This window comes from Pleurodeles waltl, chromosome 8, assembly GCF_031143425.1.
Source record: "Pleurodeles waltl isolate 20211129_DDA chromosome 8, aPleWal1.hap1.20221129, whole genome shotgun sequence".
In the NCBI taxonomy this organism is placed as follows: Eukaryota; Metazoa; Chordata; class Amphibia; order Caudata; family Salamandridae; genus Pleurodeles; species Pleurodeles waltl.
Genome location: NC_090447.1, coordinates 330,143,545 through 330,163,677, shown reverse-complemented (window position 1 = coordinate 330,163,677; position 20,133 = coordinate 330,143,545). Strand labels below are relative to the sequence as shown.

General features: G+C 46.6%; 1 protein-coding gene across 1 annotated transcript in view; it reads right to left on the bottom strand.

The window, feature by feature from the left end:
• Positions 1-20,133, bottom strand: part of EFHC2 (EF-hand domain containing 2) — a 234,049-nt gene that overhangs the window by 151,796 nt on the left and 62,120 nt on the right. The window contains exons 3-4 of the mRNA XM_069204192.1: positions 15,628-15,778; positions 3,584-3,807 (exon numbers count right to left, since the gene is read on the bottom strand). Of these exons, the coding sequence (XP_069060293.1) occupies positions 3,584-3,807; positions 15,628-15,778 (375 nt within the window). The remainder of the gene's footprint in view (positions 1-3,583; positions 3,808-15,627; positions 15,779-20,133) is intronic.

Below are 20,133 nucleotides of genomic sequence, written 5' to 3'. Positions count from 1 at the left end.
AGCTCCACATGCTCACTATTCAGAGGTCCCGGTGCAGAGCAGCAGCAACTTCCTGAGCTCCTGTTCCGGTGGCCTACCCTGACCTTCCAGGCCTCTGCGCTTCATACTGCAGTGTGATCCTTAGTCAGGGCGGTAAGACGGAGGTTGGGCTGGGCCCCGACTCCGTAATCGAAGACGCTCGAATTATTGGGCCTAATTCTTCATGTTAAACATTTTGCTCTTGCATGTGTAATTGTGCGTTTTGGACTTTTCATAGCATTTGCATGCTCGCATTCGAATCGGCAAGATGCGCGATTCTTTCCTCGTGATTAATTCATGATATTCATTGTGCACTACCATTCCTTGACAGTTACATGGTGGCCTTCGAATCGGCAAGACGCTCGATTCGTTTCCTAGTGGTTTAACCCTTGATGCTCATTGTACGCTACCATTTCCTTGGCAGTTTCATGGTGGCATTCGAATCGGCAACACACGCAATTCTTTCCTTGTGTGTAATTCTTGATATCCATTGTACGCTACCATTTCGTTGGCAGTTTCATGGTGGCATTCGAATCGGCAACACACGCTATTCTTTCCTTGTGTGAAATTCTTGATATTCATTGTACGCTACCATTTCCTTGGCAGTTTCATGGTGGCATTCGAATCGGCAACACGCGCGATTCTTTCTTTGTGTGTAATTCATGATATTCATTGTACGCTACTATTTACGGGGCAGTTTCATGGTGGCATTCGAATCGGCAAGACGCGCGATTCTTTCCTTGTGGTTAATTCATGATATTCATTGTACGCTACCATTTCTTGGCAGTTTCATGGTGGCGTTCAAATCGGCAAGACCCGTGATTCGCTTCCTAGTGACTTGACCTTTGATTTTCATTGTGCGCTACCATTCCTTGGCAATTACAGGGTGCCATCCGAATCGGCAAGACGCGCAATTCCTTCCTCATGTTTAATTCATGTTATTCATAGTGCGCTACCATTTTTTGGCAGTTACATGGTGGCACTCGAATCAGCAAGACGCGCGATTCTTTCCCCATGCTTAATTAATGTTATTTACTGTGCGCTACCATTCTAAGGCATTTTCTTGGTAGTATTCGAGTTGACAAGTCGCATGATTTATTCCTTGAATCTACATTGTGTTATTCATGGTGCACAATCCTTCTATGGTGTTTAATACTATATATAAAAGCCTGCAATGTGCGCAATTCACTTTCCAATGTTTTGAGAGGACACAAAAAGACCAGAGTTCTAGATGTAATGCTGTGTGTTCCTGATATGTATTCTTAAAATAAGATTCATATGATGGTTCAGAAATTACTCAGATAGTTTCCTGATTCTCATGCTAAAGAAAGTACTTGAATCTGAAAGTTTTATCTAACTTCTCTTGCTTCCCCCACAGGTATTCAGCCATCTACAAGCCTAGTCATTTTAAGACTATTGTAAGATTGTTCATGTTTTCTGAATGACGATGCTTAGAGTCATAGCATAGTCATGATTGCATGAGATGTAATTTTGATGTTGTGTGTTCTAACCTTTTGCTTCCTACAGGTCTCCTTCCCAGCTGTTCCCTTCCTAATCCCCTTTTCCCCACTTGGACTCTCTTAGACTCTGCGACAAATCTAATCAGAGTATTGGAGCTGTCTTGTGGTGGAAGTGTTGGGAACGTGCACAGACCCCGAGGATCTGGTGACTCTGACAAGGGCCTCCACGGATACCATCCCGCATCACTCCTCATGGAACCCCCCAGCCTTAATTAGAGATCAAGCTCAAGAGAAGCGGCTTGCCTCCAACCGACACGCCAGCCTGAGCAGAAAGGCGACCCCGTCTGACCTTGCCATTGGGGACCAGGTCTTGCTTAAACATGTCTCATCGGGAAGCAAATTCCGCACACCATTCAGCACCGTCCCATGGACGATCATTCACCGGAAGGGGTCTGCTGTGGTGGCTCAGCAGCGTGGGAATGAGACCATCACCCGCAACATATCCTTGTTCAAAAAGTTTCACCTTTCAGGCGGCAACTCCAGGACGGAGCATTACGACGAGGAGGAGGAAGACCCCTCGTCATTATCGGCCGAAGATGGTGACCATAGCCCCTCTCCTGTTGATCAACGAGAAGAGCCATCAAACCAGACCCCACCTGGACTGTCGAATTTCCCCTTTGAACTGGGTTCCACACAAAGCCGATCACAGGCTACCAGGTACAATCTGCGTAACAACCCCTGTCCCTCCACGCGTTTGCGTGACCACTTATGCAAAGGATGAGGCATCTTAATTTTGTTAAATGTTATTTGTTTGTTATAAATTTTTGGAGGAATGTAGTGTCGCTGGTCGGTGACGCAGCTGGCCAACCGACACCTGTAATCGAAAGGGGGAGAGTCCAAGGACATCCCCGGATGTTTGAGGTAGAGTCTACCTCCGATTGTAGGAATTGTGGTTTGCCCCGGGCCGGCGTGGTCAGCTCGCCATTCCTAGGCCGCATTTGACCACGCGACGTTCAAGGAAACAAACACTGTGTCAGTGTGTTTATTTAATCACTGCGTCGCTCCGTCGTTCTGCCGGGGTCCGTAGTGGACTCACGACATAACACCTACTTGCCTGACTGGTGTATGTTTTCCTTCTTCTAATATTTAATGGCGGGTTTACTATCAAATCCTTATTACAGGAGTGGTATCACAAAAGATTTCATAGGACAAACCACCCACTCCCACTTTAACGAATTGAGAGGTTTGCCATCGATGCCTGATTATCCAACAATACACAAAAATCCTACACAAGACTACGTAAACCTGGTGACGTTCTCCTTGGTTCCCCTTCAAGTACCCCCCAGTGCCCCTCGACCACTGGTAAGTGATCTGCGATAGGTTTTAGTGTATGTAGCACTTCACAAAACACTCAAAAAGTAACACAAATAACTAAATAGCAAAACAAATGTATTTGCGGATGATGCTGTGCAGACAATTTCAACTTTTAATTGCATGCACCTGCAATTATGAGACTAAACTGCAGGAGAGAACCCCAATAGAGGAAATGTAATAAAATCTATTTTTGCCACAACTATGGAACCAGCCTTTTATTCCCCTTTTATTATTCCCCTAACGAAATAGGACAGTCTATAGATTAGCATGTGTAGGAACATTATCCAATGAATGTGCCACTGTTAATACCTATTTGTGCACTCAACCACAAGCACTAGCATGTCACCATACCCTTTCACTGCCCCCACAAACCCCTAAGAAATGTATAACGGGACTAAAAAGCTGGAGATGCCATAGACAAGCAATTCCTACCTCCTTTGTCCACTGACTCCACACCTAAGCACCTATAATGAAGCAAGGAGCCCAGGGCTACTAGGATGCCCTAGTGAACATTAAACATAATTTTTAAAAAAACACAGAAAGAGCACAGCAGTGGGTAAATAACTACTGGTATGCTGTTTTGAGATGGAGTTCATCAAATTCAGACTGCGCCATAAGCTATAGTTAATGCCTGCAAATAGAGCACTCTGATAGGCTGACAGGATCGCAATGATCCATTTGAGGAACAAATTGTGTGTGCAATGTAGGTTTCTTTGTTTATTGCCTCTCACCTTCTTGCGCAGTAACGAGTATGCATCTTCTGGAACTGGAGCCGGAGGATTTAACCTTACTCCGAGTTTCTGTAGAAAGTTTCTAGTGAACTGATCACAATTTACAATCCTGTAGGGAGTAGCATACAAGACAATCTCCTTGTTGATGTTGAAATGGTCCACCTTGTAGAACTCGTCATCATAAGGCGGGGGGAGTGGAATCCGATGCCGCCGAACAATCGTTCCTAAGCAATGTAAATAAAAGCTGGTGAACAATTGTCTGTAACATCAACCCTACCCTTCTAGACTCATAATAATGAGACTGCTAACATAATGAATGAAGAAAGAATGGAATTTCAAATAAACTGATCAAGCAATCAACAATCACATTAAATATTCCTTTCACTAAAAGAGGGTTAGCCTCGTGCTACCTACGTTCTGCTGTACAATCTCAGAAGAGAGTGAAAAATTACACTGAGCTTAAAAATATTTATGAAAGAAATTGTATTTAAAAAATTGTCAATTTCATAAACCATCAACAAACTATTACACAAGAAGAAAAGTGAAGAAAAATGGAAAAAGGTAGCTGAGGTTGCATCAATATGCAAATAATCTAGCGACAGAGCAACAGTGTGAGGCAAGAATAGATCTTATGGTTTCTACTATGACTTGTCCATAAGGAGACTTATGTTTACGGTCGGTGATAGTTGTTGAAGCCATGCATGGGTAGCAGTATGCCTGTGTAGTAAAAACATGCTATGGGGCAAGAGGAGGGATATTGATTAAATCCCCAGACATGGGGAGATAGTGATGAACCCCACCCTCAGACAGGAGGAGATATTTATTAAACTGACAGACATGGGGTAATAGTGAGTAAAACCTCAGAAGCGGAGGGATATTGATTACTCCGTCAGGCATTAGCATTTGAGGAGGGCGCAGGGAGAACATATGGTGTTTAAAATGCCATTGGCAGCATGTGCTTAGTTAACCCTCCAGCCCAAAAACCATTTATGTATCGTTTTTACCCTGATAGGAGGAAAAAGGGCACTCCCTGCACAGAGCAGTGACACTAAACATTGCCTCCAAGGACTTTAATTCAAAATAGTTTTACTGATGTTCAGAAAGCGCTCTTTGATAAACTAAAATAACTGAATAATTGAACATTTCTAATGCTTCTTCCTGCCACTGAGGTAGGATAAGTGTTCTAAGGCAAAATTAAGGAAATAGAAATAAAAAATGAGTCAAAACAGCTAGTATCAGCAATACTAAAAAATAATTGTTACTGGAGCAATACCACTGACCTGGTCAGTGAACTGCTTTCCCTCCCGTAGCTCCACCTGTTAGTAGAGCCCTCGTTCCTCTACAATCCTGACCTATGTCAGGAGTTCGAGGCCCTCCCCCAGCAGCAGGCTTCTGCCTCCACCTCATCCCTGGTGTTTAGTGGGAGAGCTCTGCTTTCCTTCTAGGCTGCCCTCTGCCTCTATCCTCATTTTTTCTGATTCGCTCTTTGTGTGCTTTCTCTTCTGTGTCTGCCCCTTTTGTGCTCCTTTTGCCATTCGCTCTCCACAGTGCTCCTTTTGCCTTTTGCCTCGCTTCTGCTTTACACTCTTTCTTTGCTTTTCTCTCCCCTCACTCCACTCTCTCTCACTCTCGCTCTCCCCATCTCTCTCTCCCCTGCCACTGCTGCCCCTGACGTCGCATTCCTGACGGAGACGTGGATGAACCCCTCCTCAGTGCCCGACATCGCCATAGCCATCCCTGATGGCTACAAGATCACCCACAGAGACCGCACCAACAGACCAGGAGGAGGCGTAGCCATCGTCCACAAGAATACCCTCAGAATCACGACCAGCACCGAAGACGCCACCAACACCACCCTCAAGGAGCCTCTTGTTTACAGACACCCCAGCCTCCGACAGCAGTTCAGCAACTCCATCACTGACGTCATCAGCACGCCCGCCCTCGCATCCCCAGACTACATACTGCTCAGGGACTTAAACTTCCACCTCAAGAACACCAAAGACAACAACTCTACCACCCTGCTCGACAACCTCGCCAATTTCGGCCTCAAGCAGCTCGTCATGACACCCACCCACTCTGCAGGACACACGCTCGACCCCATTTTTTCTGCCAGTAAACAAATCTCCTTCAGCCACACCACCGAACTCCACTGGACCGGCCACCGCTGCATACACTTCTCCTTCGAGAAACCCACAACACACCATCACCCGCAACGGATTCCCCACTGCAGGTGGAAGAAGGTCACCGAAGACCAGCTGATCACTGCCCTCTCCCGGAATTCACCTATCAACACCACAGACACAGCAGCCCGCAACCTCAGCCAATGGATCGACGACTGTGCCAACACTCTTGCCCTGATCAAGAAACCTTCTAACAGATGCACCGACAGAAAGGCCTTCTGGTTCACTGCCGACCTCCAAGAATCCAAGCAAACATGCCAAAGACTTGAGGAGAAGTGGCGCCGAGATCAGACACCAGACAACCACACAGCCCTCAAGAATGCCATCCGCAGACAACACCAACTATTCTGAAGCACCAAAAGAACTGCCTTCAAAGAACACATCGACAACAACGCACACAGTTACAAGGAGCTCTTCAACATTGTGAAGGAGCTCTCCAACCCCGGCTCCAACGTCAACGACATACCACCATCACAAGACCTCTGCGACTCCCTAGCCACCTTCTTCTACCATAAGATCACAGACATCCATGACAGCTTCAATACTCAGACTCCCCTGTCAACCACTGACACCACAGACTCACCAGCCTCCTGCTCTCCTAGACCCACGTCAACGACGATGACACCATCGAAATCATGAACACCATCCACTCTGGCTCACCATCCGACCCCTGCCCTCACCACATCTTCAACAAAGCAAGCTCCATCATCGCACCCCAACTCCGGAAGATCACCAACAGTTCCTTCGAGACCGCCACCTTCCCATAGAGGTGGAAACACGCCGAGTTCAACGCCCTCCTCAAGAAACCCAAGGCGGACCCAAAGGACCTTAAGAACTTCCAGCCCATTTACCTGCTCCCCTTTCAGGCAAAAGTCATAGAGAAAATGGTCAACAAGCAATTGACCCATTTCCTCGAGGAAACAACACTCTGGACCCATCCCAATCCGGATTCCGCAGCAACCACAGCACCAAAACTTCCCTCATCACTGCCACCAACGATATCAGGACCATACTTGACAAAGGCGAAACCACGGCCCTCATCCTCCTGGACCTCTCAGACGCATTCAACACCGCCCACCACCACACTCTACGCACACGCCTCAATGACACAGGGATTCACGACAGAGCAATAGACTGGATCACCTCCTTCCTCACAGGCAGATCTCAGAGAGTCCGCCTCTCTCCATTCCGCTCTGGAGCCACCAAAATCATCTGCAGTGTACCCCAGTGATCGTCCCCCAGCCCGACCCTCTTTAATGTCTACATGGCTCCGCTCGCAAACATCACCCGATCTCACAACCTCAACATCGTCTCATATGCCGATGGCACCCAGCTGATCCTCTCCCTCACCAAGGACCCTGCCATCACCAAAACCAACCTCCGCGAAGGAATGAAGGCCATCGCCGCATGGATGAAGAACAGATGCCTGAAACTGAATTCTGACAAAACTGAGGTCCTCATCTCAGCTCCACCCCCTCCACATGGGACGACTCCTGGTGGCCTGCCACACTGGGAACTGCACCAACACCCACCGACCACGGACGCAACCTGGGATTCATCCTATACTCATCACTATCAATGACTCAGCAAGTCAACGCCATCTCTTCCTCCTGCTTCAACACCCTCTGCATACTTCAGAAGATCTACAAATGGATCCCCACTGAAACCAGAAGGATGGTACCCAAGCCCTCGTAAGCAGCAAACTGGACTACAGCAATGCACTCTATGCGAGAACCACGGCCAATCTCCAGAAAAGACTGCAACGTATACAGAACGCCTCCACACACCTCATCCTAGACATCCCCGCCACTGCCACATCACAGCCCACCCGAGAGACCTACACCGGCTCCCCGTCAACAAGAGAACCACGTTCAAACTCCTCACCCATGCTCACAAGGCACTGCACAATACCGGACCAGAATACCTCAACAGACGGCTCTCCTTCTACACCCTGACCCGACAGCCTCGCTCTGTTGACCTTGCCCTCGCCACCATCCCACGCATCCACAGAACAACCGCCGGTGGCAGATCGCTCTCCCAGCTCGCCGCCATGACGTGGAACACTCTTCCCACACACCTGCACCAGACACAGGACCTACTTACCTTCAGGAGACACCTCAACACATGGCTGTTCAAGCAGTAGCAGCCCCCCTCTCCCCTCAGCACCTTGAGACGCTCACAGATGAGTAGTGCGCTTTACAAATGCTCTGATTGATTGATTGATTGATTGCTTGATTACATCAAAATGGATACATTCATATTCTTTAGAACCATGTCAAATCTGCTTCATAGTTTTTGGGGGGATGAAAACAACAAGGAAGACCTTTCTTAGAATGTTAGATGAAATGTGTGTAACACAATGACTGCTCCTAGGAATATTAAGGCACCTAACAAGCACAGCATGAGAAACATCAGATCATGAAATTATTAGACTATTAGAGCCCAGATCAAAAGAGGTAGAATTAAAGGTGTTCTGCCTTAGTTTAGTAAGTGTATGGTAAACCCTCACTCCGGAGGCCTTTGAATTCTTTATAGCCAACAGTGCTTAATTTGAGCCGATGGTTACACTTAATTTTGGGCACCGGCACTTGTTTTTCCTCATCAGACTCAGATCCAGAGCAAGAGACAGCAAAACAAACAAGCATTTGCAAAGCAATGTTTCTCTCGTTTGTTCGAGTTAGAGCTATTAGCGTTGTAAATTCCTAACTGGACTTTTCTTGCCACATAATTTGAAAATGAAAAGTAAAATAGTTGACATAAGCAAGCCAATTCAAAGTGCCAAGGCTGCCATGAATCTGAACATGAAGGAAAGACACAAAAGGAAAAAGGAGGTCGCTTGCAGTCACATGTATCAGCAAACGTGCAAATATCCATGTAACAGGGTCGATGGTGAAGGCGGTAACAAAATCGCACCAATGAGGGACAAACGTAAAGCATTTACCAATAATGATAAAGGATTTTTGAAAGGCAAGCCCATGAACTAGTGATAGTGATGGGTGTGGGCGTGGTTAAAAGCCCAAAGATAGATTACAATGCGTCAGAGCACTTGCAAGCTTGACCTAAAAAGAAGGAAAGAAGGAAGGGCAGAAAGACAGTGACAAGTGGAAAAGGCAGGGATTTAAAAACCTGCAATAGTAAGATAAAGGGGCAGGGAGGGTTAGGTAGTGGGGTGGAATCAAGGCTACACAGCCTTGGAATTCGGCACCCTTGATATTCAAGAGTGCCAGCTCCAGGCTTCCGAACACAAATTTGGGCCCTGCCACTTATTAATGTACAAATTAAGCACTGTGTGCATGATCTTGAGTGCAGATGAAGTTTAAATTGTCTGGAGGCACGGTCCAAACAATCCGTGGAACTGAATACACTGGAACAAGATTTTAAAACTACCTTATTATAAAGTAGAGACAATGCCCCTCATTATGAATTTGGTGAGCGGAAAAGGCCGCCCACCAAACTCCAGTGGTCGGTTACTGCCAGTGCAGTCCTCTTTTCGCTGCCAGTATTAAGAGTTTCCCGCTGGGTCAGAGGGCGCCCATCAGGAAACAGCCCAAAACATTGACGCTGGCTCATAATTGAGCCAGAGGCAATGTTGCAGTGCGTAGGGAGCACCAGCACCCGCTGCGCTTTTCACTGTCTGCAAAACAGACAGTCAAAAGCGTGAAAGGGCTGTCAATGGGGGCCCCTGCACTGCCCATGCCAAGTGCATGGACAGTGCAGGGGACCTCATTGGGCCCTCTGCACTCCATCTCCGCCAGCCTTTACATGGTGGTGCTACCGCCATGTAAAAACTAGTAAAGAGGGGACTCGTAATCCCCAGGATCAGGACTGCCACCACCGCCAGACCAACAACAAGTCATGATATGGCAGTGCTGGCTGCAGGACGGCCACATTGGCCTGGAGGTCTGAAGTCAGCCAGGGTCGTAATGATCGCCATTATGTATCATCAGGACTCATTACCCACACTAGTATTGTAAAATGTTATATAGACACATTTAAGCACAACCATCATTATGCTAAGCCCTGTGGAACAACTGAGTTGAACGGTTTAAAGCAATGAACGGCAGAGGTCAGTCAAGTGATTGAAAATCTATAAAAAATATTTGATGAAGCTAAAAGCTGGTCTCTAGAATCCACAGTCTTGGAGTCATTGAGGGATCACATTTTGGATTAGCCCATAGTAGTTTTTTTTTGTCTTTTATATATGAAATCAGTTAGAAAGCAGCCCGGTAGCTCTGGAGAGCGAGTGCTGACTAAAGCTTCTGAAAAATGGATGGTATAGACAAAAAAGGTTGCTTTATGTTCTGCAACATCTATTGTCAGGTGAATTTGTTAGTGCTTGCTCAGTACTGCTGTGCCACTTGGCGACTGAGTATAAACATTGCCATCATCTTGAAACAGTATTATACATATGTTAGTTATTGCTTTACTGGTCAAACAGCCACAGAAATGCTGTGCCACACTTGAAAATTTAGAAAGAGCTACCCGAATACCTGTGCCCTTTTAAATCTGTAGTGTCCAGTCTTATAGTGATAAGGCACCTCATAAGGTTTGCTGTGTTTCATTATCCATCTTTTTAGGGAGCTGGGTTCTGGTTGCGTCACCCCCACTTTTTGTCTGGTTTTTAGATGCAACTTTAACTAAAGTGCACTGGGTTCATGTTAATCAGGTCCCCAGTGTCAGTGTTCCTTCTCCAAAACAGGACACCTTGTCACTTGATTCCCCAAGTGACCATGCCCTTCAGCACCTCTATAAATCCCTGGCAAATGGTACCCCTGGTACCTAGGGCATGGGTCCTGAAGAGAGCCCCTCAGAGCTGCAGCACAACTTGTGCCACTCTAGGGGTCCCAGCACCAACCTTATGAAGACTGAGATTGCAGGCTGTGTGACAAGGTGCTCCCAAAATTGAAAACGCAACATGGCACACACTTGTGTGCCATGTCCCCTAAAACACTGCTTGTAACATCTGTAAGTCATCCCTACAGGAGGCCTTCAGCCCTGTGACGGCATATATGCATGAGTAACTATGCCTCTATTATGTCTTTATTGATTATTAGACATAGTAAGTGTGCAAGGAAGCCATTTTAAATACATGTGCTGGACACTGGTCACTACGGTTTCCCCGGCTACATTATGACTTCTCTGAAGCTAGGGCTGTTTGGTAGCAAACATTTCGTATTAATAAAGCCTCACTGATTCCAATGATGGATTTATTAATATAGGCACCCATAGGGCGCCTTAGGGGTGCTCCCTAAAAAACCACTAACTGCTGGTAAGCTCACCGACCGGTTCTGGTCAGCTTGCCACCAACAGATGAGAATCTGGCCTCCCAGGATGGGAGCCTCCGCACTCGAGAGGTCAGAAACAAAAGCATGTGTGGGCTGGGGTGTTATACATCACTCCCCACACAATGCCCTGAATTCAAAGAAGCCCACTGCGTTTTGGTATGCAGACCTGGCCTTCTTCAGAGAAAGATGCCAACCCCCTGACCCAGGGCCCATCTTGCACCTGGACAAGCCGGAAAATTAGCCATGCAGGAGGTGTGTCACACTTCCAGTCTGGGAACACCCCTAGGGTGACCAGCCTGAAGTGGACGTGATGTGTGAAATTCTGCAATCTTGCGTGTGGTGGAATTTAGGAACTCTGGACAGAATGATGCCCACTACCCACAGGGAGTGGTAATCTAGGAGGTGTAGTGATACCAAGGGTAAGTGGCCCATTGGCTACTCCCCATCACTCCTCTTAATGCCCCTAAATTTAGTACTTAATGGACCCCCTGAAACCAGATTCTCAGATATTTTCTCAACTCAAAAGAAGGAGTGTACAAGAAGACTGCTGAACCCAAGAACCGAGGAGCATGACTGACTTGGCACCAACCCTGCCAGTCGGCCTGCTGCACCCAACACATAAGTTGCAACTGACCTGTCCTGCCGCCTCCAAGAAACTGGGAGAGCTGCTACTGCTTTGCCAATCACTAGGAGGAACTCCCTTGAATTAGAAGAGCTGCTCCCCTGCATTCGCAGGCACCCAAGAAAGACCTGAGAGGACTGGGACTGCCAGAAACCTGATACCTGTATTCACCACTGCACCAAGCCACCCAGCCCATATTGAAGTGGGCCAGTGGTGTCAGTGTGGTCCCCAGGCCATCCAGAAAAGAAGCCCACCCTGTGCCCTAGGACACCTCTGCACCCATGCGCCCTGGTCCCAGGAGAAGAGAACTAAGATTGTCCCCACGTCTCTCCAACTCGTGAGACCTGAGCCCACTTGTTGGCTTGGTCGCACTGGACCCCTCAGTGAGGGTCTGCAGAGTGTTTCACTGGGCCCCCCTGAAATCATGAGGAACTCCAGTACTGACCCGATGCCAGAAGAAACCTCTGCACCCGCGTCCTACAGCCCAGTAGAAGTGGACTGACAGTGTCCCCATGTGTCTGAGGACCTCAAGAGTCGATCCCCCGTGGGTTCCCCTGGACTATCCTTCCAGTCCATCCCTGTAGCAACTTTGTAACCAGATCGATTCCCATAGACTTGAATGGGGCACCCGACGCTGTAACACACCTGTGCACCCAGACGCACGAGAGCTCCCCAGGGATACCTGTTGGTGCAGCCTTGGTCCTTGCCCCAAACTCACATTAAGTCCAGGAAATTGGTCCTGTAAGTCATTGTAATCTACCTGGTTGGCCATCTTTATTTTCCTCCAGAGGATTGCATTGCAGCTTCCTGAAAAATGCACTGTCTACTTTTAGAAGCTCTGAAAAATCTTAACTCAAAAAGTACTTACCTGACTCTGGTGATCTTGGTATCCAATTCTATATAAAGTACATCTTCATTTTAAAAACTGGTGTTGATTTCTTTATTGAGTGTGTGTCTCACTTACTGCATGAGTGTGTTCCTTACATGCTATGCACTACACTATGATATGCCTAACTGCTCAAACACACTACCCAAAAAAAGAGCATTTGGCATGCCATTTGTGCCACTGTGATACCTCTTGGAATTGCTTGGACTCTTTGCACAGTGTACCTCATTTTGGTCCACTATATAAAGAGACAGCTTCCTACAATCTTCATCTGAGTCATTCCATACAGGGCCAGCTTTAGGGCGGTGCAACCAGTGCAGCCGCACCTCGTGCTGACCTTGGGAGAGGCACTATATTCAGGAATAACTTTTGGTTTTAAAAGAATCCTCTGCTTCCTAGACTGTTTAGCAAAATGTCACGATAACAAGATGATTAATGTATCTGCTGGAGAGAGTTCCAAGTTTTGTTCAGTGGCAGCTTTGACTCATCATAAAGTAGCACAGAAGGTTAATGTGCCTACTGCAAAGAACATGTACATGCAGATCACAGAAGGATAATCCTCATTGTTTTGTTTAACATTTCTATAGATTGATTTACACAAGCATGATTCCTTGCCTTTGTATAACGTGTGTGTGATAAAAGCAATACATGTGAGAGAGGGGCTGTAGAGACATGAGTAGCACTGTTGGAAGGTGGTAGTGAGGGAATCTGTGGAGAAGGAGGTCATGGAGGAGAGAGTTGTGCACCAGGCGGGTCCTGATTCCATATCACTAACAGAGGATGCCTATTCACTCCAGACAGGCAACAGCTGGTCAGAGATTGTGGTTGGGGCAGCAGATCATCTTCCCAAGCTTGCTTAAGGATACCAAGGGTGGGCACAGAACACTTCTTTCTCCAGGTGTGAGCAAGCTGTTGTGCCCTTTGTCTTTCTTTTCACAAGTGTCAGTATCCTGCAAGCCATAGAAAGAGCAGCTAGATCTTGCTCTTACCCGTGAGATAAACAAAAAGTCTCCTGTCTGACTCACTGCAGAGAGTGCTGATTGGCACCAGACACACAACAACCTGAGCGTCATTGGCCTGCACAGAGAGAAGGGATAAAAGGGCAGCAGTACTGTAATCCAGTGGAACAGAGATGATAGCTAACTGGAAGGTTTACAACTGTCTTCTAGGCACCCACCATCATGGGGCTACACAAAAATATGTGGCCTGTAGGCCAGTCACACTAATCACATACATCTTATAATCGGTAGACTGTGGGGGGCTCCCAATCATTACAGACTGTAGGCAGCCTCCCTACCAGAGGGTAACCCTTAAACCATAATCAGTAGCCAACAAGCATGATTTGAGTTGTGGAATGGCAAGAGGGTCAGTGCTTATGAATAGAAAAACCTGTGGTATTAAGTGCTATGTAAAAGCAATGTTTTATTGTCACCTACTTTGACCCTTTAATACAATACGGTGCAGCACTGTTCCGGTTATATTTTAAAGCATTTTACATGTATTCATCACTGCACATTGAAAGAAATAGCAAACCTATTGTTGTGATGTTCCTCTACACCAAAATGTTAATATCTTCAAGGTGTGATGTCCGTTATACAAAGGTACCTAAGACTGCTATAGAAGACTGTGGGCCTCATTATGACATTGGAGGCAAATGCCGCCTACCGCCAAGGCGACGGCCACCAACATACTGTCACCATGGCTACCGACCATCCATGGAATTATGACCGTAGCCGGAATTCCGCCAGAAAGCTGGCGGAATTCCAGCTACGGTCATGGCGGCAGACAGCAGTACGGTGGTGCTGCTGCCAGCAGCAGCGCCACGCCAGCAAAACACTGCCTACCGTATCATCTTCCATGATACGGCCTGGTGGTGTTTTGCTGGTGGACGCTGCTGGTGGCAGCAGTGCCGCGTCTGTCTCCTGCCGGAAGACCCCCTGCAAGCAGATAAGTCGGGTTCTCCGACAGGAGAAGGGGGTGGGGGGTGTTGTGTGCGTGTGTGGAGGTATGTGCAACTGTGTTTGAATGCGTGTGTAATGTGTGTGCATGTGTGTGTGTACATGCATGTTGTGTCGTGTGATTGCGTGTGTGCCTAGATGTATGTTTGTGAGTGTTGCTGTGAGTGTGTATGAATTTATGCATGCGTGGGTGAATGCGTGCATGTGTGTGTGTATGGGTGTGTATGTATGTGCGTGTATGTGTGTGTATGTGGGGGGGTCGGGAGGGGGACAGTGGGCGAGGACTCTGGGGATCAGGAGGGGGCAGGGGAGATCCCTATCAGTGCCAGGGAAGGAATTCCCTGCCACTGATAGTGCCTACTGCCATGGTTTCCGTGGTTGTACAGAAACCACGGAAACCATGGTGGTGGGCGGGGTCAAAATGCCATAGGCGGCCCAGTGACAGCCGCCGGGCTAGAGACTGTAGTCTCTAGCCCGGCGATCGTTACCGCTGTGGCGGTCGGTGCGGTAACTTGGCGGTTTGGCTTTGGCCAAACCGCCAATGTCATAATAGTGGAGGTATGTACCGCCAACCTGTTGGCGGTAATACCTCCACTATTACACCGACCGCCGGGGTCATAATGACCCCCTGTGTCTTCTCGCTTACTGTGGTTTACACATTAATTAGAAGAGTGTGAGAACACATGGTGTGCTGGAAGTAGCGAGTCTAATTGATAGGTGGTGCACAGCCTTCTATAAGAAATAGCCAGACTGTGATGGCTTAAAGGTAGGCAGAAGTGGAGATGGTGTAAGAGTGCACGATGGAAAACGATCCAAGGCTGAATGCACAGTAGAGGTTCAGCAGGAAGGGAGAATATGGGAAACTGACTTGGGAATTAGAGCAATAAGACTTCAGAGTGAAAATGAATGTTAACAGTTTAGATGTTATTTAGGTATTAAGTTAATTATTTAGATAAGAGTAGGCCGAACAGATTAAAGAAAGATAGGGGAACACATAAAATACACTTGAAGCAAGCAGTCAAACTTTGATTATGAGCATTTTTTCATAAACAAGCCACACAGGTGTTCAAACAAATTAGACACATGAATCACGCATATACATGTTGTACATACCTTGTGGAATTCCACTGTTTTTGATATGTGGTTCGACCACCTGAATTGTGTCATCTTCAAGGTAAAAGTATATTTTGCATTGCCTGATTCTGAATTTTTCTTCCCTACTGTCAGTGATGGCTTCTTGAAAGTACGCATCAAAAGAAAGAACCTAGAGGAAGTAAACAGTATGCAGGTAAAGAAGCAACTCAATGTCCACAAAATTAAACAATGATTGTTGATTGCTAATTAGGAGGATCACTCTATCTGTTGCCAATGTTCAAATTCATTGAGAAAACGCTAGAACATCCTTAGTGTTGGCCGACACACCAAGCTCCGTATAATGTGTCCATGGCATGACTATCATTGCCATAAAGGTTCTTTTTGTTAAAGTTTTAGGAAGCTGTGTGAGAAAACCGGCAGTTCGGGTTTGTGATTTGAAAATTGTCTATGATTACATCTTAAGATCTTTGCAAATAAACATACTTAAGCTTTAATGACTGATCAGTAATACTGGGGCACTCGTGAATCATACCGTGGTGATGTGTTTGAACTTAAAGGCTCCCAGAGAAAATTGCTTGCCATTGAAGATAACAAGAACTGCATACAGCTCATTCCGGAAAATAGGTTATATTCAAGGTCCCTTAAAGGGCTTTTCGAGGAAGATTGTAGGCACTGGCTCTGGCATCCACGGCGCACTAAATAAGAGACATTTGCAACAACTACCTCCGAGGTGGGGACCCTAGAGTAAGATGAGGGAGGTCATCAAGGCTTAAAAGGATTTCATCCGATTTTAAAAATGCGGCACTTTATTTCACACAGGAAATGAGGCAGAGAGGAAGACAAATCATTTGATAAAGCCATCTTGAAGTTCTATACCCAGCGAGACAACCCGTCAGGATTTCAGAAACACTGTCAAATTGTGAACAACACAAAGGAGAATCGATAGTGTGTATCAGAAACACACTCTAGTTCTTGCAAGAGGAGCCGTGGCATCACATAATGAGAGGAGTAATAGTCATTTTCAAAGGGGCTAGTGAGTGGAAAGGCATTTTTAAAGAAAATCTGTTCATAAAAAAGTTCTGCATCATAATATTAATTATAGATGGGTAAATGGAACTTCATAGTTCAATAATTCAGATAGAGAACTGAAAAGACTTTAATATTCAAACAAAGGGACCTATCCATGCTTCTTTGTGGACAATGTTCTAAAATCTGTACATCACTCCACAGCAGGTGAAAAAGACATAAACATTTTGCTGTGTGCAAATATGCTTTTTCTACTTATTTGATCAAATGCCCATGCAGAAAGCCTTTTTTAATTATTTATTTATAGAGTCAAAATGTAAACCAGTCCATTACAGCAAAAACAATAGTTGCATTCACATGTAACGTACATTCATTAATGCAGGATCTAGTAGGTGCCGCTTGAGGGAGTAAGAATACAATCACATTGTACTTCATACATAGCATAAAGGACGATGGGAAAAACATACAGAGCAATTCATAATAGACTTGTATGTCTCAGCAAAGGCTCATGGCAATAAAGGTGAAACCATACACACATTAATAGGTCAGATAGTTGGTTAGGGAGTCAGGACGATGTGTCCAGAGGCTGTGTGAACAAGTACTGGGGGAATGGCCCCCATATGGATCTGGGCCTACTAGAGTGGGGGAGTTTATAATAATAAAGTTCTAATTGTTCTTGACAATAAGCCATATCCAGCAACCAGTCTTAATTGGAGGGCACGTGCCCTCGACCCCACACGTAGGCCAATCTGCATTTAGCGAGGAGCAACGCCTGGGCAAGAAACCTTTTATAATCATCTGGCATTTTCGTGGGCAGACACATGAGCACTAGTCCTTGTGATGTGGGAAGGTGATAGCTTAGAATATTAGAAAGGGTGGAAAAGACAGCTGTCCAGTAGGCCAAAATTAGAGGACAAAACCAAGCTAAGTGCAGAAAATCAGCCCCTTTCTCATGGCATCTGGGCCCAAATTTATACTCTGCGCTGAATTAGTGTCATTTGTTTTACGCTAATTCAGCGCAAACCTAACTCCATATTTATATTTTGACACTAGACTAGTCTAACGTCAAAATATTGGAGTTAAAGTCATTTTTTGCTAGCGGAAAACTACCTTGCACCAATGAGATGCAAGGTAGGCGTCCCTGGGCAAAAAATGACTCTAAGGCCCTAGTGCCTTATTTATCCTCCAGTGCAAAAATGGTGCACGGGAGAGAGGCGGGCCTAAATAATGGCGCTAAGCTTGCTTAGTGCCATTATTTAACGCCTGGGTCAGGGCAGGCATTAGGGGACTTGTGGGCCTGTTTCCATGGTGGAACACCATGGAAGAGGCCCACAGGTGCCCTCCCCAGGCCCCAGGGAGACCCCCACCCACAACAGAGGGACAGCTAAGGATGGGGGACCCCATCCCAGGTAGGTAAGTATTTGGTTTAATTTTTAAAAGTGCCATTGTGGGGCCCTGAAATGGGCCCCCCTACATGGCACCGGGTGCAATGGCCATGCCCAGGGGACCCTTTTCCCCTGTGCTGGCCATTGGGGTGGTGGGCATGACTCCTGTCTTGAATAAGACAGGAGTAATGTGGTTTGGTAGGTTTTGTGTTGAGAAATGACGCTAGGCTGGTTAGAGTCTTTTTTTTTTTTTACTCTAACCAGCCTAATGTTATTTTTCAGTGCAAAATCCCCTTCCCCCAAACCGCCACCCCCATCCATCTAACGCCATTTTCCTTGACGTTAGCCCACCCTTAGCGCCGGCTTGCACCATTCCATAATTATGGTGCCCGGCTGGCGCTCTGGAATGGTCCTAGCCAGCAGTAAACTTTTTCACGCAAAACTACGTTTGTGCAGTTTTGCGTGAAAAAGTTTAAATATGGGCCTTGGTGCATTCATCCGTAGTAACCACCTTATATTTACACAGTGTAATAGGCCGGATGAAGGAATCAAAAATGTATAATGCACAACTTGCCTTTGGGGGACAGCGATTGTGTCAGACTACTTGTGCCTCCCCACTGTTTCTCAGAAATCGATTTGCCTAAGTCCTCTTTCCATCAACATTTAGCCTGCTGCAAACCCAAGGGCATCTCAGAATGCGCGGAAGCGTAGAGACAGAATAAGAGTCGTTGGGGAGAGGATGCCGTCAGGAGCAAAGTAAATGTTTGACATTCAGGGTAGCATTCCTTGAGCTTCATCCGGATGCTGAAAAGGTGAACAGGTCTAGCCAGTCCAAGAGTGTTCCAGTGCTGGTAGTCAATCCCTCACAAAATCGCCCACCAAGAAAAAGACCACCCCTCTCCACTGCCCCCCCAAAGCAATACCCTCTGGCCCATCAATCTGTCCTGAAGTATGCAATGCACTGGAGGGTGTACTATCAACTGCCTAGGGAAATATAGCATCTGATGTCCGAGTCTAGCCTGCAACCGAACCCAGGCTTGTTGCGTACACACAACCGTGTCTATTTCACCACAATTTGATGTGGGGCAGATCCAATCAAAGCTGGGAGAGGGTGGACCTGGTCATGCTTGGGTGCAAAATGTATCAGATGGGGGGGTGGACAGGCTTGTACTGGGCAAATGAGGCTTTGGCACCAAGATAGTACAACTCAAAGTCCAGGGCTGCAATGCTCCCTGATCGTAGGATAAGGTTGGAGTTTCCCAACTGAGTTGTGGTTGTCTCCCAGCCCACACAAGGTGCACCTTAAAGGTGCGTAGTGCATGAAACAAGTGATGTGGTGGAGGGATAGGTATGTTCTTAAAAAGGTAACGCAATCTCAGGAGAATGATCATCTTCATGATAACCACATGTCCCATCAAGGAGAGAGGTAGTTTGATCCAGTCTTCCAACGTGGATAGCGCTACGCCATAGTTCTCGAGTATCAATGCCTTTTTGTATGCACTGACCGACAAGTATTTTAAAGAGTCTGTTACCCAATGTAGGAACAGCGATAGGAGGTGAATTGCAGTAGCCAGGGTGAGGCGGAAAAGAGAGGACTTGGTCCATTTAATTGTCATGCCAGACACCACCTGAAAAACCCACATATGCCCGGGTCCAGGTTCACTGCTGTGTTACTCTAATATAGCATAATATCATCCACATAGAGCAAAATGATAATATCACAAGGGGAAAACGCCAAACCCCCATGGCCATGAAGCTGATGAACAGCAGAAGCCAAGGGTTTAGTTGCCATAGCATAAAGTCAGTGTGACAAGGGGCACCCTTGTCAGGTTCTTTTGCCAATGGGGATGGAGTCAGCCACAGCCCATTAATGCAATTCCTCAATGAGGGAGTTGTGTAGAGCAACTGAACCAAACTCAAGGAAGGATCGAGAACCCCTAAGCATCACAGAACCACAAAAAGAAAGGGCCACTCTAGACAGTTGAAAGCTTTGGCGGTGTCAAAGAAGACAGCCACCACTTTTTTGTCTGATCGCAGTTGATTGAGGAGGGCAAAAAGTGTCCAGAGGTTGTGAGAGGTGGAACGGCTGAGTATGAACCCGGCCTGTCAGGCA